This window comes from Ziziphus jujuba, chromosome 9 (assembly GCF_031755915.1).
Source record: "Ziziphus jujuba cultivar Dongzao chromosome 9, ASM3175591v1".
Taxonomy (NCBI): Eukaryota; Viridiplantae; Streptophyta; class Magnoliopsida; order Rosales; family Rhamnaceae; genus Ziziphus; species Ziziphus jujuba.
Genome location: NC_083387.1, coordinates 28,468,717 through 28,489,123, shown reverse-complemented (window position 1 = coordinate 28,489,123; position 20,407 = coordinate 28,468,717). Strand labels below are relative to the sequence as shown.

Genomic DNA, 20,407 nt, shown 5'->3' with positions numbered 1-20,407 from the left:
GGTATATTTATCACTCCTATAGGTTGTAAATGATCTAAAAACAAAAAAGTATTATATAGAGTTGGTTTAAGTTGGATAAGAGAGCTACTTACTAGCTAAAATAGTTTTACGTTCTTTTATGTTTATCATGCTTTCTGAAGGTATATAATTTTGATTTAGTTCAAATCTAATTTGATTTAGCTTAATAATTTGAATATATAGCTGTATATGCCTTTCATATGGCATGTAAAGTAGAAAATAAGAGGCGCTGAAAATTTTGTGTGTGCTATATAAAAATTAACTTTGTTTGACTAGCATGATGCTAAATTGATTTGCATTGATCATGATGATTTTAGCCTACAACGTATGCATATAGGAATATATTTGAAGATTTTTTATTTTTTCACTTCTTGATTGGCAATGCCCTTTATAAGTTATAGATTTTGACCACCCATATAATTTTTTTTTTTTTGGTACTTGTTATAAGAAATAAAAGGTGGTCTAGCATATATTAATGTAAACTAAATTGAAAAACTATATAGAAATTAGAGGCATGGCATCTGAAGAAGTATTAAATTGAAAAACTATATAAACAATTAATCTGTTCCACAAAATTTTAGATTTAAATATTAAATTTAACAATCAGTTTATATAATGAATTTTGATTGCAACTTTAATTAATTGTTTAAAACACTTATATTATAAGTAAAAAAACTTTCAATTAAACTAAAAAGTCTATAATATTTTAGTATGTTATGCATGAATTTTTCAGTATTTACTTTTATATAGATAACAAATTAACTATCACAGTTCCATACATCTTTTTCGTTGCAAATTAAAAAATAAATTACATGTTCACAAAACTTTTTATATATTCATTTTGCTCTGTTTTCCTCCTTGTTTTTTTTTTTTTTTTTTAATTCAAAGAACATTCAGAGTAGTGGGGACTTGATATTGGATTAAAACTCATATTTTCAGATTAAAATCAAGCAACAAAAGAGTGCTGAATAATATTCATAAGACTAATCAAAAACCCATTTGCTTTGCTCTGATATGACTTAACAATGAAAAAACATATATTGTATAGTTAAAAAATATATATATATATATATACAATGAAAAAATCATTCAGAGTGAAATTTCCTTTTTTGTTTTTTAATCCATTTTGATTTATGTATATTGAAAAAAATAATATGACTAAAAATCTAGAGCAACACACTGGACTAAACATGTAACACATGATATTGAAGTAGCAAAAAGCAATAGTCGCATCAGAAAGATAAAAATAAATAAATGAGACAAAAAAAGGGGAAAAAATAAAAAGAAATTAAAAGAGGAGAAAAAACAAATATAAAGGGAAAAAAAGAAAACAATAATTTAGAGGGAAACAAAAAGATAAAAATAAATAAAGAAAAATAAATTAAAAAAGATAAGAAAAAAGAAATGAAAAAAACGAAAGAAAGAAAATGAAAAGAAGAAGAGAAAAAAAAATCTAAAACTAAAAAATGACACCCAAAAAAATAAAATAAAGGAAGATAAGAAAGACTAAAAAACCAGAAAAGAAAAGAAAATGAACGAACACAAAAAAAAAAAAAAAAAAAAAACAAAAGGGAGAAAAAAAAGTCAGAAAACTCATGCTGCAAAAAGGAGGAAGACAAAGATAAAATAAAAATATAATTATTTAGGGAAAAAAAAAACAGCTATGAACATGTTTATTATTATTTTTTCAAAGAAATAGGATTCAGAATTTTGTTATAAAATTTAAAAAAATAAAAATAACAATAAAGAGAAATAAAAGATTTTACGGATATAAAAAATTAAAAAAAAAAAAGAGAAAAGGAGAACTAAAACATGCATCATTATTCAGTCATGTCCCCCCTTTGTAAGGCGTGCCAAATGCGTGCCGTGAATATTTTGTTGAAAAAATTAAAAAAAAAAAAAAAAAAAAAGAACGCCCAGGTATGAGCATATTTATTATTATTTTTATTTATTTAAATAAATAGAATTCAGAATTTTGTTGAAAAATTAAAAAAAAAAAAAAGATTTTAGGGATAAGAAAAAATAAAAATAAAAAAAGAGAAAAGGAATAGCAAAGCATCAGTCCAGTCCCCCTTTTGTGAGGCGTGCCGAACACGTGGCGTGAACATTCTCGGTGTGCCCGCAGAGGAGTGTAATGATATATTTTCAAAAAAGCAGAATGCCACATCAAACACAAAACACAGAAGCTATGACTAACTTATATGTCCACTCTCCCTTACTCAGGCGTCCCAATTGCACATGCTTTGAATTTTCACAAAGACTTTTCAATATTCTCCATGTCCACGCTGGCAGACGAAAAATAAAAATAAAAATAAAAAAAGAGAAAAGGAAAAATAATAACATGCATCAGTATTCAGTCCTGTCCCCCCTTTGTAAGGCGTGCCAAATACGTGCCGTGAATATTTTCCGTGTGGGGACAGAGCAGTGTAATTTGATGATATATTTATTATCAAAAACAACCCACAATCCCATCATCCATTCCATTATCATTTCCATTTCCATTCCCCTGCTTTTTTGTTAGTTCTTGCAAGCCATGCATTTCTTCACAATACCTCCTCCTGCTGCTGCTGCTCCTGCTTTTATTATTTTCTTTGGATTTTTCATCCTCCATAATCATTCTATATTCTGCAATGCCACCTCTTCTAATTTCAGTTGCATCCCAAGCGAGAGACAAGCTCTTCTCAGCTTCAAGCATGATCTCCATGATCCTTCCCTCCGCTTGGCCTCCTGGGTTGGTGACGACTGTTGTGACTGGTCTGGCGTTGTCTGCTCCAAACTCACTCCTCATCATGTTCACAAGCTCCTTCTTGGTGATCCTGGCGAACAATTTGTTGAGAAGCCGTTGAGTGGTGAGATAAACCCTTCTTTGGTGGATTTGAAGCATCTACGACACTTGGATCTTAGCTACAGTGATATTGGAGGCGCTCGAATTCCAAAATTCCTTGGATCTTTAGGGAGTTTAAGATATCTTAATCTCTCTTATACTAGTTTCAATGGAATGATTCCTCATCAACTTGGTAATCTCACAAATTTACACTCTCTTGATCTTCACTCTATTTACGGAGAATTCAATGGCACTTACAACAGTCCATATGCTAAGAATCTTCAATGGCTTTCTCAACTTTCTTCGTTGCGGTACCTAGACATGGGTTGGGCTGATCTTAAAAAAGCATCTGATTGGTTGGAGGTAACAAATTCTCTCCCTTCTTTGGAAGTCCTGCGCTTAAGCTACTGCAATTTGAACTTCATTTTTCGTCCAATATCTCATGTCAATTTTTCATCTCTATCCCTTCTTGATCTTTCGGGAAACTATTTAGGGAACAATATTCCACTATGGGTTTCCAATTTGAGAAGCTTGACTTCTCTTTCCCTACGTAATATTACGTTTGGAAATGGAGGTCCCATCCCTGAAGATATTCAAAACTTAACTTCCCTTGTGCACCTTGATCTTTCTTGGAACTCTTTTAATACCTCAATACCCAGCTGGTTATATAGTTTAAGCCATTTGGAGGTTCTCGACCTTGGCAGTAATGGATTTACAGGTCCCATCCCTGAAGATATTCAAAACTTAACTTCCCTTGTGCAACTTGATCTTTCTGAGAACTCTTTTAATACCTCAATACCCAGCTGGTTATATAGTTTAAGCCATTTGGAGGTTCTCAACCTTGCTGATAATCAATTGACAGGTACAATATCAAGTGAAATAAAAAATATGACATCTATCATTACACTTGACCTGTCATGGAATGAGTTACAAGGAGACTTGCCCACATCATCCATGGCTCAACTTTGCAAATTAAAAGAAATTGATCTGTCAGGCAACACATGGAATCGATCCATATCCCAAATCCTAGATATTTGTTCAGGATGTCTTTCTGATAGCCTACAAGTCCTGAATATCAGGGATGGTAAAATATATGGTCATTTAACCACTAAAATTGGGCAGTTCAGATCTCTGATCGATCTTGATCTATGCAATAATTCAATTTCTGGTCTAATACCTGAATCTTTGCGGCAGCTTGTTAATTTGCAATCGTTAGACATTAGCAATAATCAGATGGAAGGTATAATTTCGGAGGCTCACTTTGCTAATACAACAAGACTGAAATTTCTTTTTATATCGGATAACCCACTCACTTTGAAATTAGGTCAGGATTGGGTTCCTCCTTTTCAACTTGAAGATTTATCTATGGGCTCCTGCCATTTGGGCCCAAAATTTCCAATGTGGGTACGGTCACAAAAGAGCCTTTCTTCTTTGGGTTTATCCAACACAAGTCTTGCAGATGTTCTTCCTGCTTGGATTTTCAACTTCTCTTTAGAATTACAATACTTAGATCTTTCTCAAAATCAAATGCATGGAAGGATTCCTAATCTGATGAATGTGGGGACGCAGCGGTACTCAACAATCGACCTGAGCCAAAACCACTTCGAGGGGCCATTGCCTTTCGTATCTTCCAAGGTGAGTAAACTAGATCTTTCTGATAATCGACTTTCAGGATCCATTTCTCAATTCTTGTGTAGCTCACCAAGTGAGCCAATGAATATGGCCGCTCTCTATCTTGCCAATAATCAATTGTCAGGAAAATTACCCAACTGTTGGAGTAAGTGGAACAATACACAGGTCTTAAATTTAAATAACAATGGCTTTAATGGTGGTATTCCTTCATCCTTTGGCTCGTTGATTTTCCTTCAATCATTGCATCTCCGTAGTAACAACCTATCTGGAATATTATCTCTTTCTTCTTTACAGAATTGTACTAATTTAGTTACTCTGGATCTTAGGCAGAATAAATTTGAGGGAAACATTCCTACTTGGCTTAGAACAAGTCTGAGGTTTCTTATTGCTGGCTTCAATGAGTTCCATGGTCATATACCTGAGCAATTATGTGCTCTCAATTCCCTTCAAATCTTGGACCTTTCAAACAACAATCTGTTCGGCCCAATACCAAAATGTTTTAACAATTTCTCTATTATGGCAATAAAAAGGGCTAAATCTCCTAACTTTTTGTACAATGTGTCTGACGGTAGAATCACTTCTTATGTAGAGGCTGCATTACTCCTGATTAAAGGCAAGTCGATTGAATACAATAAGACACTAGCATTTGTAAATATCATGGACTTGTCTGGTAACTCTTTGTCAGGACACATTCCTTTAGAAATTACAAATCTCTCAAATCTGCTCTCATTGAATTTGTCAAACAACCTTTTAGATGGAGAGATTCTTGTGAAAATAGGTAATATGCGAGAACTGGAGTCCATTGATTTTTCTAAGAACAAACTTTCTGGTGAAATCCCTCAAAGTATGTCGAGTTTGAATTTCTTGAGCTATTTGAATTTGTCCTACAACAACCTCAGTGGAAAGATCCCAACAGGCACTCAACTTCAAAGCTTCAATTCATCCAGCTTTGTCGGCAACAAACTATGTGGTCCTCCGCTCACTCCAAACTGCAGCACAAATGGTGAAGTCACTGTTGTTGAAAAGAATAGAAAAGAAGACGACCATGAAATGTCATGGTTTTACATTGGCATGGCTGTTGGATTCATTGTAGGTTTTTGGGGAGTTTGTGGTTCCCTTATTTTCAATCGGACATGGAGACATAGTTATTTCAGGATTCTCGACTGCATCAAAGACCAGATCTATGTGGCTTCAGTCCTAAAGCTGAGATGGTTCCGTGAAACGATAACAAGTTGTTACAACAATCAATGAATTGTGTCATCTTCTATAAGGTATTGCTTCTAACATTATGTCTTTAGAATGTTATTCATTTGCTTAGGAACTTATACTCTTTGATAATTTCACTCTTTTATTACTTCTTGTCTTGACATTGGGATTAAATGAAATAAATAAAAATATGCAGGGAATAATTGCAATGTTCAAAAATAAAAATATAATTAATGGGAGCTATTTTATCACCTTCAATTCTCTATGATGCATGACAATATGTACCTGTCTAGTGTTTTCCTCATCTTAACACACCTTCACTGCCTTAAAATATTTATATATCAAACTAATATAATTATTTCCTCATTACAAAATAAATAACTAAATATATATATATATATATTTACTGTTTTCTATTTAAAAAAGCATCTATTAACATAATATTATAATTAGTTATAGCTAGGAAATTAATTAATAATAGTCAATTTGTTCTTATTAATGTATATGCCAAACTTATATTAGCGCATCATTTGCCAAATATCAAATTATAAGAGAAAATAATGAATTGTCCACGGTGGATTGTACATCCTTTGCAGGTATATACGTTTCAGATGGAAGGTGTCCCTTGGTCCAATAATGAAGAGATAGAGCACTTGGAGTAAATTTCTGGTATTATGGGAGTATGTAGTTTTTTACGAGCAGTTGACTCTAGTAATTTATACTTTTTTTTTTTTTTTTTGGTTCCATTTTTGCTTCCATGTACTTTAAAAGTGTGTTTGAATCAAATTCTGATGTTTGACAAATATTAAGTTTTTGTATTAAGGAAACTATAGTTTTATAAATATAAGGCATTTACTTCAAATCAAACAGGACAATGCTATAAAATTTTTACTATTTTTAAATTTTTTTATCAGCTTTAAACTTGTGAAGGTAACTTTGTTTTAATTCCTTCAACTTTAGAATATTAATATGGATTTATAGCTATATATGATATAAATATATATATATATATATATATATATATATATTTGCATAGCAAAAAACTAAAGGGATAAATTAAGGTTATGTGTAGTCTGCATAGAGAAATATTTATTAGGATTCATGTTTAATTAATTATGGAAGTAAGTTATTTCATTGGATACCATGTGATTAGAGAACAGTTTCTGATTTTATTTTCTCTAAAAATTTTGATTTTTTAGCTTACTCTTCTAGAAAGATGAACATTTTAGATTTTTCTGGTATAAATCTATTCTACATCCCTCCTCAAGTCCAATAAACCAACCAGAATAAATATACTTTTTTCTTTAGAATAATAATAATAATAATAATAAAAGGAGAGTAACTACGAGACATGATACAAGATAAGTAGGAGCACTGGTTACCTCTGCACAAAGGCTCCTTCCCCAAGTTACTTGCCGTCTGAAGAAGATTCCAAATATGAGATTACAAGTTCAGCTGCCTTGCACTCGGATGCTATTGCTTTGCCAACAGGCAGTCCACCCCTTTGGTTAGCTGTTGATATGCCAAACAGGATACTTTTAGCCGAAGTTCTTTGAAATTTTATTATATTCTTAGTTAAATGATCTACCAACCCTTAGATCTCAAGATTTAAAAACTACCACTAATCGCCATTACAAGAATATATCCCATACGTTAAGTCGGTAAGAACATACCTGCATAGAAGAACCCAGGAAGGTTTTCTCCATTTTCTCGATTCCTGCTATCACTGAATCATAATTATACCCGTACAGAGGAAATGCTTTCTTCCAATAAAAATGACTGCATTCATATACTTGAAACGATAACTATTCAAATATTCTAGATATATCGCTTCTAATGTATTTGTTTCCAGTATTAATAGCCAGAAGGGAAAGAAAAAGTACTTCACAAACTTGGGTTCTCCCTCTGCTCCTAATAACTGCATAAGGTCAGAGATGACAACTTGCTTCAACTCGTCACTATATCAATAGCAATTAGAAGTAAAGAAATGAGTTGCATAAGACATACAAATATAGAACCTGACAATTTTAATAGGAAAGAAAATAACTACTAATAAAAGCTTAATCAAAGCAAAAAGCATTGGAGCTTCCATACGTTGAAGAATTAGCTAGTTCCTTGTTTCGACTTCCCCCAACAAAGGTTGTATAGAGGTATAGGTCATTAGGTGCACGATCCGGAAACATCATGGAGGAAAAGAGAGTACCTGTGCAGCAGAATGAGTAGAGTATATACGTAATATTAAACAAGTTTTTCCATCATAAAGACGATAGCAAGCATTACCAAGGGTCTTTGAGCCATTATTCTGCTCTTTAGAAGGAACAAGAACTCCAAATCCCTCAAGGGGTCTCTTAACATTCTCCTTCTTGAAGGTGGTGATTATAACTGATAGTGGCATATAACTCAACTGCAATATGGACAAACAATAATGCTTCAGGCTTAGTATAAATTGAGAAATTATCCACACACAAAAATCCTTCGTTTTTGAGGTGAATTTTTTAACAACCATACAAGGCTCACTTCCAAAGTTCATAAAGGTATAAGGACTAAAGGATGTGACACCTTATAAAACATTACAATGGAATATTGTCATAGCATTCCAACCATAGACAAAAAGGAAAATTTATATAGTATGCAAAAATCAGTATATAAGAAATGCCATAGATATTCAGGTGAAATAAAATAATAGTACCACAGGAAGAAAATTGAGTAGGAAGGGGTTTCCTCTTTTCGCAATCTTCATTTCTTTGACATTACATAGTGGAGCCTATGGTAGACAAATTCATCCAAATTAATACAAGTTTCCTTCACAATTGTAATTAGTAAATAGAAAATATTGTAAGGATGGTATTTACTATTTACTGAGTTACAAGCGACAAAGGGTATGCACTATGCAATCCAACATATGTAAATGGTACATGTTAGGAAAGATACAATTGTGTGTCCAGGAGTATTCCAAATTTCTGAACAGATTAAAGTGTCGCGGGGCAAACCTGCCCCAAAAGATTACTTCTTTCTTTATATGCTAATTGATTATGGAAGAGAGATAAGATAGTCTAGCTGGTACTTTCTTTCTTTCTTGTCTCATTTTCTTTTAATGAATTCAGAATCTGTTGAACAGCAGGCATGTTAAGAGATTTACAGCATCTACAGATAAAGCTTGTGAGTGGTTGACATGTTTTGCAGCAAAAGAAACTGACCAGTTTTCCCTTGCAGACTTCCCATCAGGACAATAAGATAATGATAAAACCTACGAGTTTAACTTAATCTCATCCACACCAATTCCTTTGCTCAATGTATCAGCAAGTGTCTGCAAAAGATAGACCAGAAAACAAGGATAACAAAAACAGCAAGTAATTAATATCAAAATGGAAAAATATATCCATATTCAACAAATAAGAGGAGCACATTACATAGTGAGGAACAATTATAACCTAAAACCGGCTACCTGCATTCCACCCTTGAAGGAAAAAATAAACCACGTTGATGCTTTGTTTTTTTCAAGGAACCCCTTTTTTCTCCACTTTTCTCCTTTCTGGAAGATAACTTCGATTGAATTGCCCCAGCAATAAAAGAACCGAACCTGAAAGAGTAGATGATTTGGAAATTATCAACTAATGCCAATTATGACACAACCATCAACGGGCTACACATAGAAAACTAGAACAGCTCACAGCTCATTCACTGTTAATTACATCACCACAAATAGCAGCAATTGTAGGAGAAAACAAATTTCCTTCTCTATTATAAATATATAAAGTGGTTACAAGCAGGAATTAGTGAGGAACAGATATAATGAAAGTGGCATTCATGTAAGTTTTAAACAAAAGGAAACCTATGAGAAATACCAAATGACTTATTATTTAACGTGAGAAATGTTAAGAGATTTAAGGGGTTCAAACTGCTGAAAATTTATCGAATAAAGACAACTGATAATGCAACAACAAAAGCTTTACAAGAGTTGCTGCTGACCTTTAACATTTCAGCAACACCAAATATGTTCACAACGCACAACTAGTTCAGATAAATAAAAAGATATTGAAGTTAAATGAAACATAATGTTTCAGTCCTGATCTTCCAACAAGCTAATACAGGAAACACTGCTATTTTGTCCATGATATTCTAAACGTAGGATTGGAAAAAGGGTAAATTTTGGACAGAACAACTGACACTAGCAACACCCTATTCAATGACTATAGAACAACATGCAAGCAATTGAGGGACGTAACAATACAATATTTTGTACGTAGAAAAGAAAAGCACAAACATGAAAAGGAAACTTTGGTAACATACCTTTCCTCTAGATTCCATAAATCGGGAAAAGAATAACGCATCTGTTACAAAAGATGGTAACACATAAAAAATAAAAATAAATTATTGCAGGACATACAAAGATAAAAATTAGCACCAAAGTGCCTTGACACTTCCATAGCTAACATAACAGTTTGTCAAAGCATAATTTAGGTTTTCATTCATCTCAACCTCAACCAGATGAAAAGAAAAGACGTATGCATAAGCATAAGGTACCATTGCCAGTGTCAGTTAACATTGATGAACTGAAAAACTGTTGCTTACAACTAAGTTTAAATTTAACATCCAAAGATTGAAAAATTACTCACAGAGAGAGATTCAGGATCTCCAGTGTTTGTGCCCTCAACAAAAGGGTCAATGAGATAATCAACAACCTTACACATGAAGAATAATATTAATAACAACAACATGTCAACAGCGATGATAATACAGTGAGAATAAACAGGCAGGTACTTTGTCATCAACAATTCCAATGATTTTGCCCATAGATGTGCATAATCAAGTCATCAGAAACATCCAAAAAATTAGCATGCATATTTTTATGGTCAAGCTAATCTGAAGCCGTGCATACCTCTTTCCCAAAATGATGTTGAAAGAACCCACCCACGCTGCATAAAATCAAGTAGAAAGCTAGCAAGTTAAGGAAAACAAGTTTTCAACAAATAACAGAAAAAGAAAAACCAAAAGTGCAAAGATTGTAAATTGTGAAGAACTACAAAAATCATGCTTACCACCTTTCTTGACTATGATCAGAAACATCTGAGGAGCTCCTTTTCTTCCACAAAAATGGCTCCAGAATGATCTGAAACTGCAAACCCAGATATGAAGTCCATTTGGATAATATTCACAAGGTATAAAAAAAAATTATAAAACAAAATTAAGAAAACAACAAAATATAATAAAAGAACATTGAAAAGTATAATAGCCATAATGCCCTGATATATTAAGAACAACCTTGGATTTTGTGGAAAGAATGTTGCTCTTGATCAATGCAAGCGCATTTGTAGGTATTTAAAGTGAAAAATTGAAAATAGGTAGAAGTCACAGTCAGACGTAGACAGCAAGGAAATCAAACATAAACACGAGAAACTATTTTATGCGTCTAAATTAATGCTACAAAATGCAAACTCAAGTACTAATATAACAGCAGCAAAAGGACATACCAGCACCGGTGATCCATCTCTTACGATATACCGTTTATTCTGTGAAATTGGCTATAACAAAAGGAGAAAAAAACTAATTAATTCATGGAAGTACTACAAGATAACAAAGACTGGCCTGCATAAATTTGTAAACTAACACGCAGTAAAAAAACATATTGCTTATAGTTCACCATCTAGCAGTTCAGTTAGAGTGAAATAAGCTAATGATACAATCCCACTCTCTGGCTGATGAGACTCAAGCCACATCTCCAATCTTTCATATTTCCAGATAAAAAAAGAATAAATCCTTACAAATTGCTGTTTTTCTCTAAGCCCAAGAATCATCAAGCAGATTTCGGACTTCTATTTCACTCTGAGTCTGGAAAAGGCACAACTTTTGATATCAGCATAGGCACCACTGCAATAGTTTAAAGATCACAATAAAAGATTCATGGTACCCAGAATGAATTCAACTTGAAGGTTCTTTCACGATATATTTACTGTCAACATATGCCATTGTATTGGCTCCTTCATCCCAAATTAGACCATCATGAGAAACACTTCTCAACTTCCCCCCAGTTCTTCCCTCAGTTTCAAACACCATGACATTCAAACCATGCGATTTCAATTTGTAGGCCGCTGCGAGCCTGCTTAACCACCAAAAAATAAAGGCAGAAAAATTTTGGAAAGGTAAACACTAACTATCCGAATAACAAAATAAATAATAATGCGAAAAAACAATATTTTTCAATAGCATGACACGTTCAACAATTTCAATCAGAAATTTGACGGGAAACAAGCAACTAAGCATCTTATAAGCATATTAAACAGACAACTACTGGGGTTAACTAAATAGAATCTACAACATTGAATTTGAACACCATAGGAGCAAATCAAGATATGTAAAGTTTCAAATTCTCTTAATATGCGACAATTTTTTAAAAATATTATTACTCTGTATATATAAATTTAATATTGACATTTACATAGTAGATGGGTATTTTCAGTCCATTTTTTTAACCAAAGCCCAAAAAAAAAAAAAAAAAAAAAAAAAAAAAAAAAAAGGAAGAAAAATACACACACACGCACACAAGTAATATCACTTAGAAAAAGCAGAACAGGATAATTTACAAAGTTGATGGAGATCAAACACCGTGTTTGACACACATATAATTCAGAACACTTCTATATTTAAACCCAACACTCAAAAACCCAGCAAAAGCTAAAATGCCCAAAAGTAACCAGCATTACCTAACACCGGCACCAACAACAGCTACTCTTTTAGCAGAGCCTGAAAAATGACAAATATATATATATATATATATATAGCCGAAACTCAGTACGAAATTCGAATTAAAAAAAAAAAAAAAACCTAGTTTCACTGAAAATTTCCTTCAATGCAATATATTGTGAGTGGTTTTCAAAACCATCAAGCATTTGAATGTTCTCAAAATTGACATTCAAAAGATAAAGAATTTTTCTCCATAATTTTGCAATGTTTAATTGTTCCAAAACTAATACCTTTTTTCGGAGTTTCTGAGAGAAAAAGGATTACTTGACTCATCTTGTGTTTTGGCAGAGGCCATTTTCTGTGTGCTCTTGGCTTGCTGTGCTCTCTGAGTCAATCTTCTTCAAATTCTGTGACTATTTTTTTCTTTTTCTTTTTTTTTAATTAATTTTTTGGTGGGGAATTTGATCCAATACCCCTTTTTTAAAGAGCCTAAGGAAATCTACCCCTTTCCTTTTAAACTTTTTACATCTACCCACCGTTTTTACATAATTCCAACTATACCCTTATCTCCTAAATTATCCCAGAACACAAAGTCTAACAGAGGCCATATACACTCCATTGCAGCAAACAGCAGTTGAAGCTTCCTCTTTTGTTCCCATGGAGACTCTGCTTCGGTGGGTATTCATGCCCTTTCTAATTTTTTTTTTTTAATCAGCTCCATAAAAACCCCCATTTGTTTTTCTTCAATCTCCCACATCCAAGCTCAAACCTTGACAGAAATTTTTCTCTCATTTTCTATCAGATTTTGCATTCGACCTCTATTATCTCATGGATTCGAGGTATTTTCTTGCAATTTCTCTATGTTTCTTTTGTTTTTCCCCGATTTATCCCTTTCGGTCCCAGGACAGCTCTTTCTCTTTCCCTTCGAAGCAGCTCTCTTCCTCTCGCTGGAACGTGGTCTCCCGTCAGAACATCATCTCTTCGCAGCTCTCCAATTTGAAAATCCCAGTGAGTTATATTCAAAGTCTACTGTTCTTCTTCTTCGATGCACTTGTTTTTCTTCTTCTCCTTCAATCTGCCTTATTCTTCTTCTTCTTCTTCTTCACATTGTTCCCTTAGCTGCATTATCAAAGGACTTATGGATTTCATTAATAGCTGCAAAAGAAGGAAATTTTCTCGAAGCTGAGAGGATTTTCTTGGGAGGTCCAGAAAGTGCAGGAAAATTTTTTCAGTGTACCGAGAGAAGGGGAAGAGGAGGACGAGGACGAAGAGAGAGCGTGACGAGAGTGTCTTTGAATTCGGGTGGCTCCACCAGATTGAGAAGGAGGTCGAACCTTTTCTTGGTGTTGTGTAAGTGCTTCAGCATCTTGACCTCCTCTACAGTCGTTCTCTGTATTGCTGTTACTGTTCTCTCCGCCATTCGATCTTTCAAGGACGGATATGATGTAACTCTCTCTCTTTCTCTCTCTTTCCTCACTTTGTTATATTTTTACAAAAATAAACGTGTAGCTATGGAATTAATCTTTGTGATTGTTTAGTATAGGTTTTCGATGGGATATTTCGGTGTTATGAGGTTTTGATTGCAGCTTTTGTGGTTCTAGCTGAGACAGAGTGGGAACTCATCAAATTCTTGAAGGTTGGTCTTAATTCTTTGATCTCAGTTGAACATGATTGAAATAGTACTTGAGCTGGTTGAAGCATTTCTTGTTTGATAAACCATCTACATCCAACAGATATTCCAACAATTGTGATAATTCGAGAAAACCAATTAATAGCTGTTATGATAGAAGTTAAAAAAGTCCCATGATAAGAATCCTGTTCCTGAATACGAGAGAATACTAAGTTTTAACTCCCAAATTCAGCAACTTTCTACACCCTTTTGTCTCCAGGCCAAATAACGGTTCTAGCTTAGAAGTGAAAGACACTAATTTGTGCCATTAAACAAAACCGTGTATGTATACTCAATTTCATTTTAGACTAGAAAACATTGTTAAAATCATAATTTATTATCACATGATACATAATCTGGTGATGTTTATTTGGGTATTTCATTTATTTTTATTGCTTCATTATATTTCTATAAATTGATTTGGTTGTTCTTGAAATTGACTTCTAGAACTGCAGAAGAAAAAATATACATATTATAAATAAAAAGTGAATGATTTATATATATGTATTTAAATATACGTGTAGCCAAGTCTGAGCTTATCTAACCAGATCATGCAGGAGTGCTTTCCACTGGTTCGCTGAGAATTTATTTGCTAGTGTTGTTGGTTTGTATCAGCATGATTCTATATCAGATATAGGTATATATATATATATATATATATATTTTATGCTATTCATGTGAGCACATTAAAATTCTTCATATATAAAAAATTGAGACCTTTCTTTGCTATATATATTTTTTAACCAGTGATATTTAGTATTTTTTTTTTTTTTAATGGAAATTTTCTTTAGATCCAGAGTACTTGTCCAAGAATCAATGGATATATAAGGTTGAGTTGGCAAGTTATGTAAAGCAGCTTTATGCACAAACCTCTGAATCAGCTAGTTATGTATGGCACGACATTGGTCTTCCAACAAGTAGGATGCTTGTTTGGTACAAGGTATATTATATTGATATTCATTAACAAGATCAATTTTCTTTCCCAACTAGAATGTGACTTCAAAATTTCAATATTATTTTAGAACATTCTCTTTTGCATTTGTTTCAGTCAACATTCTCAGCTTCTCTTGGTACTGATCCAGTTGTGGTTGATTTGATGGGATTGGGAAAAGAAGAAGCTTGGATAAATGTCAGAGCCTTGGAAGGTATTGGCCAAATTTTGAAGCCAATGAAGATGGTTGCAGTTATATTTGTAATTATCGTGGAGCATACAATAGTAATAAGTGCCTAACCAATTGATCATTACAGCGTTAATACTTAATTGCTCGAGCTCCTGTGAATCCTGCACGGGAACAGAATAACATTACTTGGAGGACCCGTCTTAAACGACATTGTTTTGGCCTTTGAAACAAAGAAAAACCACTATTATTGTATCTTCCCATTCAATTTGTACAAAAACTGAAAGTAACTACCAATAGAATTTTGAAAGATTTCTGTTTAGTGCTGAAAGGAACATTTTGTTATCCTTTTAGTTGTTGTATGCGTGTGTTATGCAATGTTGTAAGAATGTAATTAATAGCTCAAGTGCTTAATGTGTGATTTGGTAAAAAAGTCGTTGGTTTCATGTATTGTTTTGTTGAAAAAGTCATTTGTCGTATTGTTTTGGTAAAATAGCATTGTGTGTTCAGTATTTTGTATGTTTTTTACTATTACAGAGATATTAAATATAACTTTATTAATGATCCTCAACAAAAGAATCCACAAAAAAATGAAAAAAAGTGGAAAAATTTCAAATAAAGTTGATTATCGATGATGCATCAGTAATCACTGATGCCAACGGTTTTATCGGTAATTACCGAAACCCTATTGATATTACAATTTGTCCTTGCTTGAAAATTACTATAGGTTTCATTGGTAATTACCAAAACCCTTATGATGATCATATTTTATCAATTTTTTTGCCCCTATAAGTCCCCTAATGTGTGTTAAATGCAACAACATGCAAAATATATATTTTTTAATGATCCTAAGTAGAAAAAACCCAAAAAGTTCTCAAATTGACACAAAAATTTGATTACCGTAGGGCCTTCGGTAATTACCGATGAAACCTGCGGTAATCAATTTGCAATTGCTGGAAAAATTACCGTAGGTTCCATCGATAATTACCAAAACCCCTATGGTTATCACATTTTACCAATTTTTTGGCCTCGACAAGTCCCCTAATGTGTGTTAAATTCAACAATATGCAAAATATACATTTTTCAATGATCATAAGGAGAAAAAACCCCAAAAGTTCAGAAAAAATTCTCAAATTGGCACAAACATTTGTCGGGAATTACCAACGAAACCGTCGATAATTTTTCCAGAGAGTATTTGTTGGTTATCGACGATTTCCTCGGGAATTACCGAGGGTGAACAGTCATCCAATTTTTTTGCAAAATTTGAGACACTTTTATGAAATTTTGGAATTTTCTCTCCTTAGTATAATTTTAGAATCCTTATTTTGCATGTTTTTGCATTCAACACACGTTATGGGACTTGTGGGGCCCAAAAAATTGGTAAAATGTTATGGACTGTACACTCTCGGGAATTACCGACGAAACCGTCGGTAATTCTTCCAGAGGGTATGTGTTGGTTACCGATGATTTCCTCGGGAATTACCGAGGGTGAACAGTCATCCAAATTTTTTGCAAAATTTGATACACTTTTATGAAATTTTGGGATTTTCTCTACTTAGCATAATTTTAGAATCCCTATTTGTCATGTTTTTGCATTCAACACACGTTATGGGACTTGTGGGGCCCAAAAAATTGGTAAAATGTTATAGACTGTACACCCTCGGGAATTACCAACGAAACCGTCGGTAATTTTTCCAGAGGGTATTTGTTGGTTACCGACGATTTTCTCGGGAATTACCGAGGGTGAACAGTCATCCAATTTTTTTGCAAAATTTGACACTTTTATGAAATTTTGGGATTTTATCTCCTTAGTATAATTTTAGAATCCCTATTTTGCATGTTTTTGCATTCAACACACGTTATGGGACTTGTGGGGCCCAAAAAATTGGTAAAATGTTATGGACTGTACACCCTCGGGAATTACCGACGAAATCGTCGGTAATTTTTCCAGAGGGTATGTGTTGGTTACCGACGATTTCCTCGGAAATTACCGATGGTGAACAGTCATCCAAATTTTTTGCAAAATTTGATACACTTTTATGAAATTTTGGGATTTTCTCTACTTAGCATAATTTTAGAATCCCTATTTGCCATGTTTTTGCATTCAACACACGTTATGGGACTTGTGGGGCCCAAAAAATTGGTAAAATGTTATAGACTGTACACCCTCGGGAATTACCGACGAAACCGTCGGTAATTTTTCCAGAGAGTATGTGTTGGTTACCGACAATTTCCTCGGGAATTACCGAGGGTGAACAGTCATCCAATTTTTTTGCAAAAATTGAGACATTTTTATGAAATTTTGGGATTTTCGTGTATTTGTGTGTTCGTGTAAAGCCGTTTGTTTGGTTTTTTGTATTTGTGTGTTCGTGTAAAAACGTTTAGAAAAAGTTGATTTTTGTTTGGTTTAAAATATAATAGGATATGTAAGTAATTTTTTTTTATTTGAAGGTTACAATGGATATTGAGGGGTAGAACAAAAAAGATATCAAGTGAGGGGGCAAAAATCATTAACCTCGGTCCTATGAGGGTATTGGGCCAAATTCCCCTTTTTTGGTCCGCAAAACTAATGAGTATCTGATTGTTACCTGTGCAGATGTGAAAAAAGACCGGACCGGGTAAGTTGGCTTGGGCCTTCATTTGCTATCAAAATATTCCAGGATAGCTTTTGTGTACACTCATCCTGAACAACTTTATACACTCATCTTATTTTTTCACTCTATTTTCGTTCAATTATTTTTAGGTCAGTTGTAATAAGTTAATAGATTTTTTTATAATATTAATCATATTTTTATCTAAAAGAAGGGAAAAGAAAAGATTGCATATTAGATGTTATAAGAGAGATTGATAAGATATCTATTACTTAGAAGATAAAAATCAAGTATGATAATAATAAGTTTAGACAATAAAGTTTTCATTTACACAAAAGCTATATATTATGGTTGATTTTTACCAGTAATTGTTATAATTACAGATTAATATATATAACCTTTTTATTGAATAGTTAATTTTTAAATGGTTGATATATTATTTTTGTATTCATGCTTACAATTACTATAATATTGGTAATAATTGTCCCCAAAAACTAACAAACATAATTATTTGTTTCTTATTCTCAATGCAATAAAAGATACCAAAACTTAACACAACGAATTGTCTTGTCGTTGGGATGTTTATCGTTCTTGTCGTCATCATTGCTAAACTTCTAATGATATTGACAGTTTGGAAATATAAGTGCAAAATTGCATATATAGTATAGATTAATTGTCAACAATATTTAAAAGAAAAAAAATTAAAAAATAAAATAAAATAAGAACAAAATGTAATTCAATTTTACACGTTAAGCTTTATTGAATGATTATTCATATATGAAAAAGCTACTGTTTCATATGAACAAAATCAAACCCTACCAAAGGAATTGTTTAGGGACTGCACAGTCTCTTTATCAAACATAGGTTTCCACAAAGCCAAGCCCTTTCTCTTTTGATGTTGTCCATGCTTTGGATAATTAACAATTTTTGGCTCCTTCAATCATCCCCTTCTTAACGTCGAGAGCCAAAATGACATTTGAGTGTTGCATTCATCTTTCTCTTTTTTCTCACTAAAGTAAAACCAAATGGCTCAAAAAAAAAAAAAACAAAAAAAAAAAGGGGAATACAATCAAAGGAAAGAAATAGATGTTCCTAATTATTAATTAGTCCATTAGACATAAATCAAATATGCTTGGGTTTGGGAACTTTGAGGGACAAGCAAAAAATTTGAATTTGAGTTAGTTCGTGTTTAAATAATAACGAATATGCTTTCAAGACAACTCTTACTTCCAAGAGGAGCTAGAGATGGAGAAAATGAACCACTTATGGGATGCCATTTGGATAAGGATTATAAATGTGTCTTGGTTGAAAAAACAACCCAAAAAAAAAAAAAAAAAAGAGAAAGTTGCAAATTGAGTATCGGAAAGATGGGGAAATTGATATGAGGTCCACAAAAAGTGAAGAAGATTTTGCTTGTGTTTGTAGGCAAAATGAAGATGCATAACAAATTGGTCCTACGAACCAAAAAAAAAAAAAAAAAAAAAAAAAAAAACCACATTTGGGTAGAAAACCTTGGGGGGAATCCAACTTAAATTCTGATGGTTGGGTTTTGGTTATGCTGAGGCTAATAAACTCTGAAAAAGAAAAAGAAAATGTATATATATATATATATATATTCATGGTTTTTGACCAAGGTTTTTGACCAACTTAGTTTTAATTTGAGGCTGATTTCATAAGGTTGTTAGGCTCTACCAAATACCAATTTGAATTTTTCGGTTTGTTTATTAGGGAATAAAAAAATATCTTGAATTGGTAAACAAGTAAAGGGGTTTCCACAAAGGGTGACATGCAATTTTGTTCTAATAGCCGAAGTCAGCTTGAATGAACCTTTTCCTGTCATGAAGGACAGTGGACCAACACCGTATCAGGTCCAATTGAATTCACAAGTTAAAACCTCTTGAAAATAGTTTAAACAAAACAACTTTAATATTTTACCCCAAAAAAAAAATTTTTTAATATTTTCGATTCAAAATTTAAACACTTTGCAATACAAGATATATATTATAGGGACCATTTCAGTAAGTTTGTTCGGTTCAAATCTCATTCACTAACAACAAAAAAAAAAAAAAAAAAAAAAAAAAAAAAGAAGAAAAAACAGAAATCTTTTATTGAATAAAAAGTTAAAAACAAATTGGAAGTCAACAAATACTTCATTTGCCGTTTGCAAAAGCTTTTATTGAAAGTACAAAAGCTTCATGCCACGATGGCATGCTCACGTCAAACTATGTAAAAGCCAAATTGATTGAAGTTAGGGGAAAAAAAACCAAAAAAAAGTGGTCAACTTATATGCATTTATCGATAATATTGTTCATATACAAATTTTTTACCCTCTTTTATATACAGTTGTATTGTTTTGGATTTCAATATATAAGATGATTATATCATATATCATTATAGTAAATAGATATGAATAAAGTTTATTTAAATAGTATAGATGGTGATTGATTTTTAACATTTTAAATAATTATATCATATAATATTAGAATAAATTAGTATGAATAAAGTTTATTTAAATACTTAGATGGTAATGATTAGCGATAACCGACTGATAGTTTTAATCCCCCTTTGTTTTCCATTTTTTTTTCAAATATACAAACAAACTAAATTTTAAAAAAAGGTAAAATGGAAGTTAAATTCGTATTTAAAAAAATGGGGAATTAAATTAAGC

At 32.6% G+C, this 20,407-nt stretch overlaps 2 protein-coding genes and 1 pseudogene across 14 annotated transcripts; 2 read left to right on the top strand and 1 right to left on the bottom strand.

Annotated features, from left to right (window-relative positions):
* Positions 1-2,551: 2,551 nt before the first annotated feature.
* LOC132799449 (receptor-like protein EIX2) lies at positions 2,552-5,725 on the top strand. Its single transcript, XM_060811275.1, has one exon. It carries the CDS (start codon positions 2,552-2,554, stop codon positions 5,723-5,725), a length of 3,174 nt encoding a protein of 1,057 aa, XP_060667258.1.
* Positions 5,726-6,964: 1,239 nt separating this feature from the next.
* Positions 6,965-12,791, bottom strand: LOC132799448 (protoporphyrinogen oxidase, mitochondrial-like; annotated as a pseudogene).
* Positions 12,792-12,928: 137 nt separating this feature from the next.
* On the top strand, positions 12,929-15,598 carry LOC132799364 (uncharacterized). Of its 13 annotated transcripts, none has more exons than XM_060820437.1 (7): positions 12,929-13,035; positions 13,164-13,369; positions 13,481-13,806; positions 13,905-13,997; positions 14,822-14,970; positions 15,146-15,175; positions 15,279-15,598. In XM_060820437.1, the coding sequence occupies exons 1-5, from the start codon at positions 13,019-13,021 to the stop codon at positions 14,879-14,881; spliced, it is 702 nt and encodes a 233-aa protein (XP_060676420.1). In that variant the 5' UTR covers positions 12,929-13,018; the 3' UTR covers positions 14,882-14,970; positions 15,146-15,175; positions 15,279-15,598. The 13 variants fall into 13 exon arrangements, with proteins under 13 accessions (XP_060676420.1, XP_060676419.1, XP_060676416.1 ...); XM_060820436.1 differs by having other exon boundaries at positions 15,113-15,175; XM_060820433.1 differs by having other exon boundaries at positions 15,079-15,175.
* The last annotated feature ends 4,809 nt before the right edge of the window (positions 15,599-20,407 follow it).

What these genes read in the sequence shown, in the direction of transcription:
- LOC132799449 (XM_060811275.1), top strand. Translation starts at nt 2,552, where the DNA reads ATGCATTTCTTCACAATACCTCCTCCTGCTGCTGCTGCTCCTGCTTTT.
- LOC132799364 (XM_060820437.1), top strand. An exon ending in CTTTCAAGGACGGATATGAT is followed by an intron (nt 13,807 to 13,904) that starts GTAACTCTCTCT and finishes TGTTTAGTATAG; the next exon opens with GTTTTCGATGGGATATTTCG. An exon ending in AACTCATCAAATTCTTGAAG is followed by an intron (nt 13,998 to 14,821) that starts GTTGGTCTTAAT and finishes AATTTTCTTTAG; the next exon opens with ATCCAGAGTACTTGTCCAAG.